We start from the raw sequence: 19,248 nt of genomic DNA, 5'->3' as shown, positions 1-19,248 counted from the left end.
GAGGGTGGGTGATGGGCATTGAGAAGGGCACCTGTTGGGATGAACACTGGGTGTTGTATGGAAACCAATTGACAATAAATTTCATATTAAAAAAATAAAAATAAAAAAGTAAAAAGACTACTTTTTAAAATTATACCTAAATTTTGCTAGATGATTTCTTTGTGCCAAGCAACTGAAGAGATCCCATAATCTAGAAGGATAAAGTAGTTGCAGTCTGAAATGATTAAGGTCTTGCTTATATCCGCCTTAAGATCATGTTGTCTTAAAAGAGAGACATATACACTCACACACACATATTGTAATGATAATTTATACTTTGTAAACATTTAATTGGAAGGAATTACCAAATACATGTGGGTTTTAGTTTCACTTCTGTAAAAATTATAAAACAAAATACAATTTTACACATGGTCTTAAATAATTGGAAAATGCAATGCCTAGCAAAACAAAAAGAACAGAATTTTCTATTTTATTTGTCAGGAGTATGTTGTTTCTTAAGTTCCTGCAAAGAGAAAACAAATTCACATTTACATCCACACCCACTTACATAAATGTGTGCAAACACACTCACTCCAGAGGTTTATAGCTTATATTCTACTACATTCTTAAGGAAGACTAGTCATATCTACAATTAGAAGAAGAGACAAAAAGTATAGGTTAAAACGATTACTTATGGTGTTTTGGGTCTAGACATTAAGAGGTACAAGGGGTTGTTGATAACTTTAGTCGGTATTATTATTATTTTTTAAAAGGTTATTTTATTTTTTTAAATGTTTATTTTTGAGAGAGAGCAAAGCAGGGGAGGGGCAGAGAGAGAGGGAGACAGAGGACCCAAAGCAGGCTCCATGCTGATAGCAGTGAGCTCGATGTGGATCTCAAACCCACGAACTGTGAGATCACGACCTGAGCCGAAGTCAGACACTCAAACAACTGAGCCACCCAGGCGCCCCTTAGTCAGCATTATTTTAATAGCAGAAAAGTAAATTAATTTTTCTAGGTTCTCAAACTATTATTTATAAACTTCAACACATTTTCAAGATAAATAATTATATATAGTGATCCATAGATAATTTAGCAATGAAAATGGATATGTCAGTAGAATGGGCAACTTTATCAAGTTCTAGTCACTCCTAGATTTGAAGCCTATGTATTTATTTGACAGTATTACAGCCCTTGCAAATCCTTGCCATTGCAACCCTATACCCTCTGAAGAACTAACTCTCTAGCAAGTGATTTTTCTTTAAATTACTCCCTACTCCCCATAGCAAAACATGACTGACAGCAATTGTTAACAACTAAAACCTACAAATTATGGTTCAATACTATGCAATTATTTAAAATGTAAAACCCAGTGATTAAGGCCACCAATTTATACTGAAGTATCAAATTTTGTAAAGTATTTCCAACCAAAAAGAAATCCTAATAAAGGGTGAGTCCAATATGCTGACTTTGGTAATCTACTGATCAGAAATAGTTTTTTTATATTCAATGCAAGAAATCCATAACCTTTATCTGTACAAAGGATATTTACTAGTTCTAGCTATGGCATCCATAACAGAGTTTTTGAACCATTAAAATAAACAAAAAAGTGCTCTCTTCTTTACTGCAAGGACATGGAATCAAAGTTTCTTATCAAGCTGATAATGATCAAGTTCAGGTCCAAGATGCCAACAGAACTTCTGTGGTGTGGTACACATGCTTATTCTTTCTTTGCTCCTTAGAGTTTGTCATAAAGGGCTGATATGACATGTCTCTTTGGTTCAGGGAAAACAAACCATTCAAATAACAGGAATCTCCTTTTCCATCATGATGGGCTTAGTGAGATGGGAGCGACATAGACTTTTTAAATACTCGAAACCCTTTTGCTGGCCCGGGATATGGTGGCGGTGGGGAAACATTGTGTTTTCTGGTCAGTGCCACTGCCTGTTCATAAGAAGGTAATCCTGTGTCCTCTACGGAAGGTGGTGATGGAGTCAAGGCAGCCTCCTCAGGTCTTCTGAAAATGATGGAGGGAGTGTGCCGGCCCCTTCTTACATAGCTGGCTGAGGAACTAAACGGAGAGACTGCGGTTAGATCTAGAAAGGCAGTATTTTAGGTTAAAATGGCAATATTATAAAACCCAACTGACTATGTTGATAAAAATTGATCAAAAGCTTATCAAAAGTTGAACTTTTCATAAAAGTTGTTGTTATTACTATAACAACAGTTTTATTTTACACATAAACTCTGATGAAAGAGCAAGCGTTTTGGAGTCAGACACAGGTATGAAACTGGATCCTATCATTTCATAGCTACGTGACCAAAGGCAAGTAATCTAACTCAGTTTCCTCCTCAATAAAATGTGGATAATAATAGCTACCTCAACAGAGTTGTATTGTGTGGATTCAGAAAGATGTCATATTTAAAGTATCTAAGCAGTGTCTGGAACACTATAATAAGGGCTCAAAACATACTAATTCCCTTTTTCTCCCACTCCTGACAGAGAACTTTCTCAAAATATGTTGTGAAACCAAATCCTTTCTTGTTGAAAGGCAGCATTACTCCAAGCCAAGGGAAGTGATGTCACAGAGATAATCACAACAGGTGATGCCTGTCACTCTCCTATTGCCCCTGCAGTCCTGCTGCCTGGTCCATTCCTCCTAAACAGCACTTCTGTCATGTCCCTCTTCCCTGCAAAAGTGTAACCTGAAGCCTATTTTCCACTGAGTCAAGTTCAACTCCATGCCTCCATTTTAGAGCCTCCCTTATCCTGGCCTCACCTTATTTTTTACAGCTTTTTGCTCTTGCGAAAGTACTATGTGCAATGAATTCTCTGTCCTGCCTCTGTGCTTTCACTGGCATTGTTTGCTTTCTCAGATTATTGTCTTTTCTGCACTCCATTGACCTAAGACCAACAATTTTAAAAAATATGGCCTAGTTCAAGCCCCACCATTTTCACAAAACTTTGTCAGCTACACCAGACAATGAAAATTAATATGCAACACGGGTCTGGTGTTATGAACCTTTGTTTTCCCTTCTCACTATTGAATTACCAATTATAATTTAAACATTAGTAAATTTATTGGTTTAGACTGTGAAGTGGGCTGTACATGAAGCACTTAATGTGTAAATCAAGTTCATAGAGCTATGGCTGATAAGATAGTTAGAATTCATAGGTTAATCCCCAACTTCTAGACAATATTTACAATATTCTTCCTAACAAGAGTTAAGCAGATGCAAAATACTGGAAACTTTTCCAAACCAAGGCAGTCAATTTGCACCTTGGAACACCTTTTCCTTGGAGGTAATAATGAGATATGAAACTAGAGGGAAGGAGACAGGATGACTAGCCTTTCAGTTAGCTGGGGGTGACTGAGAGCATCCATCACAAGCTTACTTAGAGGGCTTCACACAATTCCTCCTCTGCCAGAAATCTGGAACATAGTCATGGTAGGCTAGTCACTTGCCACATTCATTAGCTTATGACCAAAAGTTCTATTTGTTTGCTGACAGAGAATAGGAGAGACAAGTGTTTTATTTGAACAAATAAAATTTTCTGTGTCTACTTTCAAATTTTAAGATATAGAGACAGAGGCACATGGGTGGCTCAGTTGGTTACATGTAAGGCTCTTGATTTCGATTCAGGTCATGATCTCACAGTTCATGGGTTTGAGCCCTACATTGGGCTCTGAGATGACAGCATGGAGCCTGCTTGGGATTCTCTCTCTCCCTCTGTCTCTGCCCCACTCCTGGTTGTGCGTGAGTGTACGCGCTCATGCCCTCTCTTTCTCACAAAACAAACAAACTTTAAAGATATAGAGACAATATAAAAATTATTAAATAATCTACACAGTGATTTCTTATATACATCTTAAATGATTCATATCAAAAAGTATGCACCAATAACATTTCAAATAAACTGACATCATCTTATGCCCATTTTTCTCCATAAAATACAGGAACTAAGAAATGAAAAGATCTTATTTCCCATTTCTTGGTATGTTTGGACAGAGGAATGAGACAACTTTTCTGACAATAATCTTATTTTTTACTTTTTTCTTTCTTAAATATTTCCTCACCCTTCCCCCACTTCCAGACTTGCAAAATACAGAAAGAGAACAAATAACTCTGCTAGAAGAATTTCTTGGGATAATAGATGAAAAGTACTTTAGTAAGTGTTTAAAAGTTAATCCCCAAATAAGAGAATATCTCATAAACCTAGTTTTTAATGTCCCCTAAAATTCAAAAGGTTGTTCTGGGGATCAAAGTGAGAAAACAGATGTAAAACTGATGTATGAACTGTATAGCATTATACTACACTAACATTAATAACTAATCCTACTTTTATTTTTTTATGATTTTTTAAAGTTTATTTATTTATTCTTAGTAATCTCTATACCCAATGTGGAGCTTGAACTCACAACCCCAAGATCAAGACTCCACACACTCTATGGACTGAGCTAGCCAGGCACCTCACTAATATTGCTTTCAAAATACGAGATGGGCACCTGGGTGACTCGGCTGAGCATCGGACTTTGGCTCAGGTCATGATCTTGCAGTTTTTTTTTTTTACCTTTCCAGGAAGCAACTTTATTTGTCTTGATCTTGCAGTTCTTGAGTTCGAGCCCTGTGTCGGGCTCTGTGCTGTCAGCATGGAACCCACTTCAGAGCCTCTGTCTCCCTCTCTGCCTCCCCCTCCCCCCTTGTACTCTTTTTCTGTCTCTCAAAAATGGATATACATTCAAAAATACAAAATAAAGAGATATTACGGGTGCCTGGCGGGCTTAGTCGGTAGAGCATAGGACCTCTTGATCTCAAAGTCAAGAGTTCAAGCCCCCATGGTGGGTATAGAGATTACTTCAATAAATAAACTTTAAAAAATAAAATAAGAGATATTCAGGGTTTTTAAATTTTACAACATACACAGAAAACATACATAATAATGGCACTATGCTACCTTTGTATTCTGCTTCTAACCTAAAGCAGGGAAGAAGCTACAAGATTTCAGAGAAAAAAAAAAAAAGCATAAGGTAAGAAGATGTAGTGGTGCAGAAAGTAGAAAAATGAAGAAAAACAAAAGAGAAGAAAACGCCATGCATGAGGACACTGAATAATGGCTAGGCTATCACAGACCTTGAGTGCAATTATTAAACATGAGGGTATACATGAACTTTTTGGGAAAGACATTATGAATGGGGTGGAAAAGAAAGATAAAAGGCAAGAAGAGTCTCCATAGTCAATTTTGCCTGTATCTTCACTAGCCTGTGAGTTTACAGGACTCCCTCCCCTACTTGTGGAGAAAGCCACCCTGAACAAAATATTAGTCAAAAGTCCTAGAAAATGGAAAGACCTTGCTCATTTTCTATATTAAATAAGGTAAATTAATAGAAGTCTCTCAGCTTAAAAGATAGTGGCTTAAGAAGAATTAAATAAGTTCTTCCTTACTTTCTCTCGTTTCTCAAAATTTTCCAGGATTTACAGAGCTCTCTGACAAACTCCTTTGTCCATGCGCACAGGTCATGTTAATGCCTCAGGGAGCTGTTCAGGAATTCCAGCTTGGGGATAGAATTACAATATATGTTGCCCCTGTCCTCCACCCTCTTTCTGCACCTTTGTTGTGGGCATCCTTGAAGGCTCTGTCCTTTTCCATCTGTCTTCTCGTCACACTTACAATATTTGCCTACTCTTGTGGCTTCAGTTTTTTTTTTTTTAAGTAATATTTATGCCCAACATGGGGCTCAAAGTCATGATCCTGAGATCAACAGTCACATGCTTTACCAACCTGAGTCAGCCAGGCACCCCATGGCTTTAGTTTTTATTCTCCAGTAGATGAATCCTAATTCCACATTTGTTGTCCTAAACTCTTAACTTACGATGAAGAAAAAATTTTTATTGTGGCAAAATATATATAACATAAAATTTGCCATTTTTAACCATTTTTAAGTGTTGCAACTTAGTGGCATTAATTATATTCACAATGTTATTCAACCATCACCACCATTTGCCTAACTCTTTCATCACCTGGTCATGGTCATGAGCTTTTCATAGATTTTGAAAGTGTGAATAGGGATATGTAAGCATCAATTTCAAATAGCCTGTTTAGCACTTAGTACTTTTTTTTAAATGAGGTTATTGTTACACTTACTCACCTACACTTACTGAGAAGGTAATAGAGATAATGTAGAAGAGAATAACTTTTCATTTTTATGAGGATGCTGAGATTCTATTATCTAAACAATTATGGCTTTTATGAAGCCTTATGAAGCTTTATTAATGTGCTATTATCTTCAAGTGGTAACCATTTTATTTCATTCATTTTTACTTAAAATATCAATAAAAATGTTTGAATTTAAAACGAGTTACACTGATTTCATTGGGTAGCCACATGGCTAGATCTGCTCATACTGGGACTCGGAGTAAATGATGGGACTTCCTGCTTCTGGAAACAATGTGAGGACACTGGTATCTGCCTCCTGCTTGAGAAGGAAATATTAAACACTCAAGTTGACACTTGTGAATTCTCTTATATTCTTTTGAAGGACCTTGGAAATAGCGTCAATAGATTGTTTATGTAAGTGTTAAATTAGGCAACCAAACCACTGTCACAGACTAGAGGAGACCAGAGGGACATGTCAATTAAATGCAGTGTGGTATCTTGACTGTGTCCTAGAGCAGAAAGAGGACATGAATGGCAAAATTGGTGAAATCTGAATAAGGTCTAACGTTTAGTTAACAGTAACATACCAGTGTTGGTTTGTTTGTTTTACAAATGTTCTCTGGGAGTGTGAGATGTGAGATGTTAACAATGAGAGAAACTGGATGAAGGATGGGAAAACTCTGTATTATCTTGGCAACTTTCCTGTATATCTAAAGTTATTCCAAAATTAAAAAAAAAAATTTACTTAAAAAAACAGGCAGCCACTTTTATGCATTTAAAAATAACGACATAGAGAAGTGCCTGGGTGGCTCACTTGGTTAAGCATCTGATACTTGGTTTCAGCTCAGGTCATGATCTTGTGGTTCGTGGGATCAAGCCCTGCATCGGGCTTTGCTCTGGCAGTGCAGAGCCTGCTTGGGATTCTCTCTCCCCGCCTTTCTCGGTCCCTCCCATGCTTACACTCTCTCTTTCTCAAAATAAATAAACATTACAAAAAAATTTTTAATAAAATAACAATATAGAATGTATAATAGTGAATTAAATGTTTTTACTTGGTACTTACCCTGGATATTGTTGCCTGTTACACTTGGTGATACAAAGATAGTAACCAAGTAATCCAAAAATAACCAAAAATACTCCAGCAGCAATTAATCCAGTCAGAAGGCCCATGACATCAATTTTTTCTCTGTTGCCATCTTAAGAGAAGTCATTTAGTTAATATTTATTTAATATTTTAAAATAATTAAAAATATATACTAACTGGAAAGCACTACCTATGATTTCAATAAATTTAACACTGGATCTAAACATACTATTAAGCATCTAATAATATTGATTTTTCTAAAAAGTCTGTGTGTTAGTGACATGACCCGAAAAATTTGTAAATGGCACTTCCTAAAAGTCCTAGTTATAGTTTCATTTATTTTATTTAATTTTTTTAAAGTTTATTTCTTTATTTCCAGAGACAGAGAGAGAATCCCAAGCAGGCTCTACACTCAGCGTGGAGCCCAACATGGGGCTCAATCCCTCGACCCTAGGATCACAACCTGAGCCGAAATCAAGAGTTGGATGCTCAACCAACTGAGCCACCCAGGTGCCCCTCATTTACTTTAAATAGATCATATTAAATGAATAGTATTTAAGACTAAACATATTCTAGGGTGCCTGGCTGGCCAAGTTGGAAGAACAGGTGGCTCCTGATCTCAGAGTCATGAGTTCAAGCCCCATGTTGGGTGTAGAGATTACTAAATAAGTAAATAAACTTTAAAAAATACTAAACAAAACATTCTTTGTCTAACTAGGCACATTTCAGTATTAAATACACAGATAAATGTACTAAGAAACACTAGCATAGCAATGTAATAAAGTCTCCTCAGAGCTGGGGCTCTACCTGAGGGGAATGAAAGAGTTGGCAAAAAAGACTTGACTAAAAAGCAGCTACAAATGATAAATATGGATAAAATAAAGGATCTCCCCTCTGTAGAAGTTACTTAATTCTAACACTCTTAATTTACCTAGTAGCCGAAGTATTCCACTCACTTGCAATGGTAAAAGAGAAAAAAAAAATTAAAATAGCTTACTACTTGGAACTAATGGAGTCCTACTTTTATTCTGTGCAAGTCTCGACTTAGCTGAGTTGTTTAAAACACCTTTAAGCCTATTATCTCATTTCCCTAGTATCTCACCAAACTTGATTTTCAGTGTGTAAAGATGAACGTGGCTTCCTCTGTCTTAGACAGCCCAGTGTATAATTGAGAAGTCTTCCCTGGGTTTACAAGGTATGTATGTTGAGCAACAACCAAACTCAAACAATGAAACTAAAATGTATTATAACAGAGAGAGGGTGGGAAAAACATTAAATTTGGTCAATTCTTGCCTTACCTGATTTTGTGGTTGGTCCTTTGATGGAATATTCTTGCCAAAATGCCATCTAAGAGAAAAGCAAACGTGCCAAGTTTATTTCATTGTTTTATTATCATTTCATTTGGTCCCAATGACCCACACAGGGGTGGTAAATTCTTGGCATGTGCCACAGGTAAAATACCAGTTTATTCAAGCTAGAGGGTGTGACTCATTCTAACTAAAGCACTAACACCCACCACTGTTTCTCCCAACTCTGAAATTGGTCAGGGGATTACTGGCCGTGCCAGCTCCCCACTGCTGTACCCTGCCGTTCTCCCTTCACCTGCTCAGAGTCCCCACTCAGGCATCAGGTGAAACTATCAGTGGGTCGGTGACAGCACCAAAGGTGGGAGCTGAAACCGTGGACCCATTACCAAGTTTGAAAAGGAGTCTGAACTTTTCTGTGCTAGGTGGGCCCTAAGTTTGCTAGATTTTATTGAAAGGTATTGATTGAGAAAGACATCCCTGAGATTCTGTAAGTTCAGTGTTTCTTGAGAGAATGAAGCAGATTTTAAGGAACCATGATAAAATCATTCAATGGGTTTGTGACAAACAGAATAAAATTTCAACAGGCACAACTACAAAGTACAGACTTTGTTTTCCTTCTCCAAAAGATGTGGCAGATATCAGTGGGGAATGAGAGGCTGGGAGCAATTTTAGAAGAAAAAGGAACTAAGTTCCATTAATACCTGCATTTGAAGGATACCTGGAGCTCTTATTGACCAAAGAGTAAAACAGGACTCTTGAGGAAGGGAAAAAGGAGCTGTTATTTAATTTACAAAAGTAAAGAATTTGGATCACTTAACATTCTTTAAGAATGTGCCAGGTTATACAGGGATAGTGCTGTCCATTTTTTTTTGTACTGTTCCAAGATTAATAGATAGGATTTAATTCTATTTTAAAGGAGAACATCTAGGGGGCATGTGGGTGGCTCAGTCAGTTGAGTGTCTGACTCTTGATTTTGGCTCAGTTCATGACCTCACGGTTTATGAGATCGAACCCTGAGTCGGGATCTGCAATGACAGTGTAGAGCCTGCTTGGGATTCTCCCTCTTTGTCCCTCCCCACCCCCTTCAAAATAAATTTAAAAAAGGGAGAACTTCTGAAAGTTTTTTCCCTTGAATTACACAGATATACCAAACAATAAACTCCTGAATGCAGACTATATATTTTGTATCTTCACTCTTTGGCAGAGCAGTTGACATAATAGATTGTTAATACATAACAGTAATCAGAAAAGATAAGGTCACTGATAGGAAAATTTCTCAGTCTAGAATGATTGAAGCTAACTAAGAGTCCGAGAACTAACTCAAATAATATCTTAAAATTTAATTCACTCTGCCTTATAATTGTTTTTGAATATAATAAACATTAAACACACAAAATCACAGCATAATTGACAACTTGCTAATTACTACAAGCCCATTTAATTAAATATAAAAACCAAGTTTAAATAGCTTAATTATCATTTTAAAGAAGTAAAGAGGGGTAACAGGTATACAATCTTGATTTTATTTTAACCATAAAATCTCTGCTGACTGAGAGTGACACTTTAAGTATCATTTAATAATAATAATTTCCAGTCAATTAACATTATCAACCAAATTACCGTTTTGTCTTCATCCACAAAAATTTCTCTGGCTTCCTCATAATTACAAAGTTCTTCTATGCACTCTCTTTCTAGGTCACCAGGCGTGAAGAGCTCCAAATCAAATCTATTGTATAGGAGGTGTCTACGTATGAAAAGGTTTGCTTCTTCTTTTGATGTGAAGACTAATAAAGAAATAGAGAGATTTCAAAGGTTGATAAAAATAGGGCAGAAAATTTCTGTTTTAACTGTGGAAAAGTGAATAATTCTCTTGATGTAAGATTATACCAAATTTTCTTGTATGGTTTTAAGTCCTGACAAAAAGAAATCTCATCAGTAAAAATAATTTCTGTTATATATGAAATACATATACTAGCATAAGTATAATTTTGATTTATGTCCAAATTATTAGCATAAATTAAAATTATTTAAATATCACTTTTCCCTTCAGACAATAACATTTCCAAGAAATGACAGGTCAGACTATTCTACTTCTAAAGGGTTGGCTCTCTATTATCTTGACTGAGAAAAATTAGTTTGGTGTCATGGACAGAGTATTGGACTAAGAGAAGACAGAGATTCTCGGTTTTGATTTGGCTTAGCTATTGGCTGTGTGTCCTGGGATAGTCACTTACATCTCTGGTTTGCTATTTCTTCGTTTGTAAAATTGGAAAATGAACTAAATAATTACTAAGATCTTTTTATGTTTTAAAATTATAAATTCATACATTTATATTAATTTTTTTAATCGAAAAAATTTTTAATGTTTATTTATTTTTGAGAGAGAGAGAGAGAGACAGAGTGTGAGCAGGGAAGGGGAAGAGACAGAGAGGGAGACAGAGTCCAAAGCAGGCTCCAGGCTCTGAGCTGTTGGCACAGAGCCTGATTTGGGGTTTAAACCCATGAACTGTGAGATTATAATCTGAGCCAAAGTTGGATGTTCAAGTGAGTGAGCCACCCAGGCGCCCCTAATTAAAAAAAAAATAATAATGTTTATTTATTTAAAAAAAAAATTTTTTTTTAACGTTTATTTATTTTTGAGACAGAGAGAGACAGAGAATGAACAGGGGAGGGGCAGAGAGAGAGGGAGACACAGAATCCAAAACAGGCTCCAGGCTCTGAGCAGTCAGCACAGGGCCCGACGCGGGGCTCGAACTCATGGACCGTGAGATCATGACCTGAGCCGAAGTCAGACGCTTAACCGACCAAGCCACCCAGGCGCCCCATTGTTTATTTATTTTTGAGAGAGATGGAGCACGAGCAGGGGAGGGGAAGAGAGAGAGGGAGACACAGAATCTGAAGCAAGCTTCGGGCTCTGAGCTGTCAGCACAGAGCCCAACGTAGGACTCAAACTCACAAAGTATGAGATCATGACTTGAGCCAAAGTCGGATGCCCAACCAACTGAGCTACCCAGGCATCCCAATATATTAAAAATTTTAGAGCAAGTTTATACTAAAAACTTATAAAATTTTAAACTTCTAAGTAAATAAAATTATAAGTTAATTACAAGATTAATTAAAAGACATTCAGCCCCAGGATGCCTGGGTGGTTCAGGTTATGATCTCATGGTTTGTGAGTTCAAGCCTCATGTCAGGCTGGCTGCTGTCAGCTCAAGCCTGGAGACTGCTTTGGGTTCTGTGTCTCCCTCTCTCTCCTCTCTCTGCCCCTCCCTCGCTTGTGCTCTGTCTCTCTCTGTTTCTCTCTTAAAAATAAATAAATGTTAAAAAAAAAAAAAGACATTCAGTCCCTCCTAAAGAATTAGTTCCTTCTACCTACCCTCCAAATATGTGTCTCCAATACTTTATAAGACTCCCTCTATCTTTTCTGGGAAGGTAAATGGTAAACACGATAGAGTTTAGCACCAGTTGACACAAAACCAAAATGTCCCACCATGGCAGTATTTTAAAAACCCACAAACTTAAAACTCATTCTGGCATCACACAAAGAATGCTTAAAAAATCTTGCTCCTGGGGCACCTGGGTGGCTCAGTCGGTTAAGCGACTGACTCTTGATTTCCACTCAGGCCATGATCTCACGATTCCTGAGATCAAGTCCACATGGGGCTCTGCACTGACAGTGAGGAGCCTATTTGGGACTCTGCCCCTTCCCTTCTGTGTTCATGCATACCATAAATAATAAACATTAAAAAAAAAAAAAGAAATCTTGTTCCAGGTCACATTACCAAGACTGGAATTCAGAAACTGTGAAAACTACGACAAATGCTTAAAAGAATTTGGTATTTCTCACTGCTAACCATTACTATAAAGGAAGACTATATTAAAGTGGGCGACTGAAATACTGAGTACTAATGAGAGAGCATGGCTTGAAAGATTAATATTGATTTGTGAATGATCTCAGGTTAGCCATTTATTCTTAGTCCCTTGAGAACAGTCACACCTTGTCCAAGATATTTTTTTTCCACTAATCAATCACCTTTTCAAATAGGTCTGAATCTTATAGAGCTATTTTGTTCAATACAATAGCCATTAGGCACACATATGGCTATTGAGAACTGAACTACGGCCAATTTGAATTGAGATGTGCTATAAATGTAAAATATGCACTGGATTCGAAAGACTTAATTAAAAAAGTGAAATATATCAGTGTCTTATATTGCTTATATTTGGAAATGATATTTAGGATATAATGGCTTAAATTAAATATATGAAAAACATATAATTTTATCAATTATTTTTACATTTTTAATAAGGTTATTAGAAAATTTTAAATTTTGGGGGCACCTGGGTGGCTCAGTAGGTTAAGTGTCCCGACTTTGGCTCAGGTCATGATCTTGCAGCCCCCTGCATCAGGCTCTTTGCTAATAGCTCAGAGCCTGGAGCCTGCTTCAGAGTCTTTGTGTGTATCTCTCTCTGCCACTTCCTGCCTTATGCTCTGTCTCTCTCTCAAAAATGAAAACACATTAAAAAAAAGAAAAGAAAAAAAGAAAATTTTAAATTATTTATGTGGTTTACATTAAGTTTCTATTTGCCTGCACTATTCCAGCATATACATATCTATGTTATAAATAACATGTATGGGCTATTTGGACTGAGGTGGTGGGGAAGCTAGAATGGAATCACTGTTGATAACTGTTTTCAGAAATATTCTAGGGGTGCATGGGTGGCTCAGTCAGATGAGTGTTGGACTCCCTTTTTTTAAAAAATTTTTTAATGTTTATTCATTTTTGAGAGACAGAGAGAGACAGAGCATGAGTGGGGAAGGGGCCACAGAGAGGGAGACACAGAATCTGAAATAGGATCCAGGCTCTGAGGTGTCAGCACAGAGCCCAATGCGGGGCTCAAACTCACAAACTGCGAGATCCTGACCTGAGCCAAAGTTGGACGCTCAACTGACTGAGCCACTCAGGCGCCCCTAGATGAGTGTTGGACTCTTGATTTTGGCTCAGATCCTGGTCCCAGGGTCATGGGATCGAGCCCCAAGTTGGGCTCTGTGCTGAGTATGGAACCTGCTTGGGATTCTCTCTCCCTCTGCCCCTCTCCCCTGCTCGTGTTCTCTCTCTCTCTAAAAGGAAAAGAAAAGAAAAAAATATTCTAAAAGGCAACCAGTATGATGAAATCTTTCTATTCTTTATTCTCCCTCGTCTTCTTATAGATTTTATGCTACTACCAAATAGAGACAAAATGAAAAAATTTCCAAGTCACCATCATCTCTCATTGGGATTCTTACATTGGCCCTCGAAGGGGTTGCCTTGCTTCCCTACAGTCTGTTATTAACATTGTGTTGTAGCCTCACTGGCTTCCATTGCACCTTTGTACTTGCTATTTCTCCTGAACAGAACTTTCTTCTTTCAGTTTGTTCTTCCATCTCCTTTAGGATTTTGTTCAATGTTAGCTTAACTCCCATCCCCACCCACCCACCTCTGGCACTCCCCTGTCCCTTACTATACTTTGTTTTTCTCCATAGCACTTATCACCATCAGGTGTTTTATATGTGTTACCCACTTACTTGTTACCACTGTTTCCCTCACTAGAAGAAAAAATTTCACTCAAGTAGGCATGCAGTTCCTGACACATACGAGGCACTCAAAAAACTTTACTAAATGAATGGATGAACTCAACTTTTCTATGTTGGGAAGACACTCTTGGATCTAAATTCTACTAGTTAAAACAATTCATAGGTATAATCTGGTATTACTCAGTTTATTGTAGGTTTAAAATACTAAACCAGTGATGAAGTAACTCATGGCCTGCCTAACTTAGCTATACTTACTACATGAAATCTAATTTTAGAATGGAGAATTAGAAATCTGCTTTTGTATTGCTATTTCTCAGATGTGGTTAGATCTTTACATTTTATTGGCTAAGAAAGCAATGCAAATTTCTCACTGTTGGTCTTTCCTTCAAGCAAGTTATTTGAATTATAAAAATACTCTGCTCTCCATGGGCAACTGGGTGGCTCAGTTGGTTGAGTGTCTGACTTTGGCTCAGGTCATGACTCCACAGCTTGTGGGTTTGAGCCCCACATCTGGTTCTGTGCTGACAGCTTGGAGCCTGGAGCCTCCTTCAAATTCTGTCTCTGGCTCTCTTTGCAACCCCCCCCCCCCCCAATATAAAATAACATTAAAATTTTTTTTAAAAATACTGTGCCCTCCAGATGGGATTCAATAGAACTACTTTCAACTTGAAAGGAAAGTAAGAAAGAGAGAATCATAAACATTTTAATTGTTCTTGGGATGATACTTATGCCAGTAAAATCTTCACCCCCAAATTAAACATGGCCTCCAGGGGCTGCTGTTTGCCACTTCCCTGAGTGTGAAAGTTCTGATTCCATCAGTGGTTGACCTCAGACTTTCAGTGCTTCATTAAACTTGTTCCTGCCACCCTTTTGATCTTAGGAGAAATACTGTCCTTTGTTGTTTGGGTCCTATGTAACTGTGAATTTGTTTGTTATCCAAAGAAGCAAACCTCCTGGTCCTGGGGCATTCGGGACTTCCTGTGAGAGTTCCTATTTTCCCTCCGCTCATTGCTGGAGGATATGCGGTCCTTAGTACTTTTGTATTTGCCTCCTCAGGTTCTCTTCCCATGTTGATTTCTCCCAGTTAAGGGAGACTTAGGACACTAAGAGGCTGTCTCTGCTTTCCGATGTTTCAAACCCACCAACCCAGGGATTTTATTTGCTCCCTCTCTCATGCCATGTTTTCTAAATAAACTCCTTTTAAGTCATTTCAACTCCACCCTTGGGCTTTATCAGAGTTTAGCTGAAGGTCCTTTATTTTCCTGGTTACTTTTCATATCGCCACTTATTATTGGCTTCTGTGCCATACAACTCTCCAGAGACAGAGTTACTGCTATTCTTTCCTCTCTCTGGAACTCTCTGTCCCTACCTCTGTCACAGAGCTTATGGAGATTATCTCTTTACATCCTACCCTCTTTGCCAGATGAAGAGGTCTTCCAGGGCAGGGACTAGTCTTTCACTGCTGTATCTCCAGCACCTAGCATTGGGCCTGGCACCTAGTAAGTGATAATAAAGTGATTACTAACTGAACAAATTAGCTCTTTAAATATATAGGATTCCTTGGGGCACCTGGGTGGCTCAATCAGTTAAGCATCTGACTCTTGATTTCAGCTCAGGTGTGGTCTTGAGGTTTGTGGGATTGAGCCCCACAATGGGCTCCACACTGACACCTCCGAGCCTGCTTGGGATTCTCTCTCTCCCTCTCTTTCTGCCCTTCCCCCACATGCTCTCTCTAAATAAATAAATAAATAAATAAATAAATAAACAAACAAACAAACTTAAGAAATACAGGATTTCTTGTTTACATTTCCCACAGATATTTCCAGTCTTCTGCACTCGAGTATGATCTCTAAATTCCTTCCATAGTCTGTGATGTCCTTGAGAATGTCTTTTATGTCTGTATTATGTGAATGAATGAATATACTCATAAGCATACTGGGGATCAGCACCTGGTCCCACTGAGTGTAGACCTTCAATCTTACATATGCGGTGTAATTTGGGAGGCACCGAGAAGGATCTCCTTCTAAAATCTGTCCCTATACTCACTAGCTAGCTTATCCATTGCCTAGAATTCTGCTATTAGGGTTTGACTCCTTTGGGTTAAGATACCTATCCTTTTGGGTTAAGATGTCCTATCTTAAAATACACACACACACACACACACATGCACACACAGACACACACCCTCCTGGAAGGTTTAATACACTCAGCTTTATTAATCATTAATAAGTTATCCAGGAGTATTAGTGTAACAGATCCTTCCCAAATGAAAATGAGCTGAGACTAGATCTGATGAGAAGGAACAAGGGACAGGAATGTGTGGAGAACGAAGTGGATCCAAAATATTGGCACTGGGTAGGGCAGCATAATGGCTAGGCAGAAAGAAGGATGCTGAAACCAAAGCCAATTTTTTTTCTTTTCTGACTTTTCTTTTTTTAAAGTTTATTTATTTTGAGAGAGACAGAGACAGTGCAAGTGGGGGTGGGGCAGAAAGAGAGGGAGAGAGAGAGAATCCCAAGTAGGCTCCTCACTGTTGCACAGAGTCCAATGTGGGGCTTGAACTCACCTAAACCAAGAGAGCGGAAACCAAGAGTCCAAAGCTTAACCAACTGAGCCACCCAGGCACCCCTCTTGTCTGTTTTTGTCTAAGATAGACGTTTAAAATGTGATCAGGAACCAGTCTGTTTATGACCTGGAACCCGCAAGGTATGAAATTCTAGGTTAGCAAGCCCCAAGCCTAGTCTTCCCACAACCATCTGACTTCATCCAGATAATCAGACAATTTGATGTCAAAAAGCACCTCAGGGATCGTTCTGCTCCCCACTCCCATCATTTTACAGAGGAAGAAATTCAAGTGGAGAAGGGTTAAGTAACTTGCCCAGGGTCTTATCACAAGTCCAGACTAGATCCTGGACTCCTTGTCCATCTTTCCAGGAAGAACAAGTAATTATGCTCATTATAATTACCACATAGCCTCATCTAGAAAAACGGCACTGATTTTCAGAAGGTGAAACAGGCTTTCCATTCAGTGAACCACAAACAAGGTCTTAAATATATATTTATCAAAAGTAACCTACAGAAATAAATTTGTATAAATTGTACCCAACATAACCACAACATTGCCAAATAAACCACAAATTAAACTAAGGGATATTTTGGTGCTTTTTATGATTGATGGGGGCATGTAATTTCAAGACTACACTTTCTCGCTGGAGATCTGTAATACGTGGCTCGGGTTTCCGGGGTGGGGGGCGGGGTTCCTCGGAACGGAGGCCATGCTTACCTTCTTCTCCAGCATGCCCAGACTCCTTTGGACTTCTTGTGCAATGAGGAAACGCGAAGGTAACTATGCGCAGTTGGCTGAGAAAAACCAGAAGTGTAAACATAGTCTGGTAACTGCCAAACAAACTGAAACAAAATAACAACAGCAAAAAGTCAAAAAAGCCCCTGGCTCAGCGCTTTGAGTTTTCGTGGGAACTGAGTCACCCACCTGCTGCGCTCCCAGCAACCGCCCGACTGCGCCCCGCTCTCGGGTTTCGGTCACCCGGGCCCGACCCGCGCCCGGAAAGCGGCTCCGAGAGTGCCTAGTGACAAATGCTGCGCCCCCGGTGCTCTGCCGACTGCTGAGCGGACACCTGTCGCCGCGGGCAGCCCTCTACCTTCAGTTCCAATCGGACCCGGTCCGCCGAGGGGGCCCCGCTCTGAGAAACCCATTCCCGGCCCTAGCCAAGCCGTCGGGCCCCGCACCTGAGGCTCTGGGCGCATGTTCCTGCAGTTCCCGGGCCGAAGCCCCGTCGGCGGGTGGTCCCTGCGGCCGCCAGACCCTCCGTCCCGGCGTCCCCGACCCCCAAATCTCGGCGACAATCCCGGCCTCTCTCTCCGCAAGGCCGGAGTGGCCTCCGCGTTCGGGCCGTGGAAGCGCCTGGGGTCTGCGGAGGGGCGCCCGGGGACGCGCGGCGTTAAGTTCCTGCCTTGATCCCGAGAGGCCGCGGAGCAGAGCAGTGGGAGAGGGAGGGCGGAGGCGGCTACCTGGGGAGCACCCGCCGCGCTCCTCCTCCCCGGGGGCCGGCCTACCTGCGGCCGGCGGGCGATCCGTGGGTGCTTCCCGAGCCGCCGCAGCTTCAGCCGGGAGCCTCGGGCGAGCCCGGCCGCCTGCAGCCAGTTCTGGCCCCGCCTTGGCGCGCGGGTGGCAGGTTTTGGACTGGTTTCTAGACCCGGCGTTGCTTGCGAGTTCAGGGGGCGTTTTCAAAAGTGCTCGGTGGTAAGCAGAGCGCCCCCCGGCGCATCCCGCGGGCTTGTCGCTTTGGATTTCCCTGGGTCTGTCTTGTGGTTACTTTAGGTCAGCGGTTCTCAGAGGGTGGTCCGGGAACGAAAACAAAATATTCACCAGAGAAAATACACTTCACTAGTAATAGGAAATGGGAAGTGACTTTAAAACTAATCGATTACATTGGTTTTCAAATCGTGGTCCGCCAGGTCTTGGGATGTTTCTAAGATCCTTTCAAGGGGTCTCCTAGGTCAAAACTATTTCCATTAGGGTAAAAAGACATGATTTGCCTTTTTCACTTCCGTTGTCTCACGACTGTACAACGGAAATTTCCAGAGGCCATTTGACGTGAATGGTGTCATCACTCTAATAGAATGCCTGTATTGTGTTTTCTATGGTAGTAGGTTTAAGTATCCATATGTACGTTTCTATAGAGATTAATAAAGTTAATTTGTTCTCACTACTGTAATTTAGCTGTCTTTGATCGTACCTGCCAGGATAACTGTAACCTCATTATTTAAAAAAAAAAAAAAAAAACAAAAGCAAAAACATCTTGAAATCTTGAACTTTTCTTTGAGTTTATGAGGAAACAACAAAAAAGTACACTTTGTTGTCTTGATTTGGAATGATATTTTGAAAATATCTCAGTTTTAATATGTAATATGATATAATCAGATATAATTCACATAAGTAAAGGCTCTATAGGGCCCTTGATAGAGTGTAAAGCGTCCAGAGACCCAATCGTTTGAGAATTGGTGCCTCAAGTAATGAAGGCAGCAGGCTGTAAGAGGACCTATTCAGGTAACATTCACATCCTTCATTGTCCAAATAACATGCTTCACAATTCTTTGAAACGTTACTTAAGATTCTGAGGGGTCC

The 19,248-nt window shown here is 39.5% G+C and overlaps 1 protein-coding gene across 1 annotated transcript; it reads right to left on the bottom strand.

Annotated features, from left to right (window-relative positions):
• Positions 1 to 1,802: 1,802 nt before the first annotated feature.
• Positions 1,803 to 17,952, bottom strand: PRRG4 (proline rich and Gla domain 4). The gene is made up of 6 exons (XM_043580888.1): positions 17,850 to 17,952; positions 17,386 to 17,510; positions 10,148 to 10,311; positions 8,519 to 8,567; positions 7,200 to 7,332; positions 1,803 to 2,050 (listed from the first exon to the last, which is right to left on the bottom strand). Exons 2-6 carry the CDS (start codon positions 17,486 to 17,488, stop codon positions 1,816 to 1,818), a joined length of 684 nt encoding a protein of 227 aa, XP_043436823.1. The 5' UTR covers positions 17,489 to 17,510; positions 17,850 to 17,952; the 3' UTR covers positions 1,803 to 1,815.
• Between the last annotated feature and the right edge of the window lie 1,296 nt (positions 17,953 to 19,248).

Source organism: Prionailurus bengalensis, chromosome D1 (assembly GCF_016509475.1).
Source record: "Prionailurus bengalensis isolate Pbe53 chromosome D1, Fcat_Pben_1.1_paternal_pri, whole genome shotgun sequence".
In the NCBI taxonomy this organism is placed as follows: Eukaryota; Metazoa; Chordata; class Mammalia; order Carnivora; family Felidae; genus Prionailurus; species Prionailurus bengalensis.
Note: the sequence above shows the minus strand (reverse complement) of the source record. Positions and strands in the feature narration are given on the sequence as shown.

Excerpts from the sequence above, each read along its gene's own strand:
- PRRG4 (XM_043580888.1), bottom strand. The coding sequence starts at position 17,488 with ATGTTTACACTTCTGGTTTTTCTCAGCCAACTGCGCATAGTTACCTTC. Across the intron at positions 7,333-8,518 it reads AGGACCAACCACAAAATCAG|ATGGCAACAGAGAAAAAATT; the intron begins GTAAGGCAAGAA and ends ACTTCTCTTAAG. Across the intron at positions 2,051-7,199 it reads AACAGGCAACAATATCCAGG|TTCCTCAGCCAGCTATGTAA; the intron begins GTAAGTACCAAG and ends CTCTCCGTTTAG.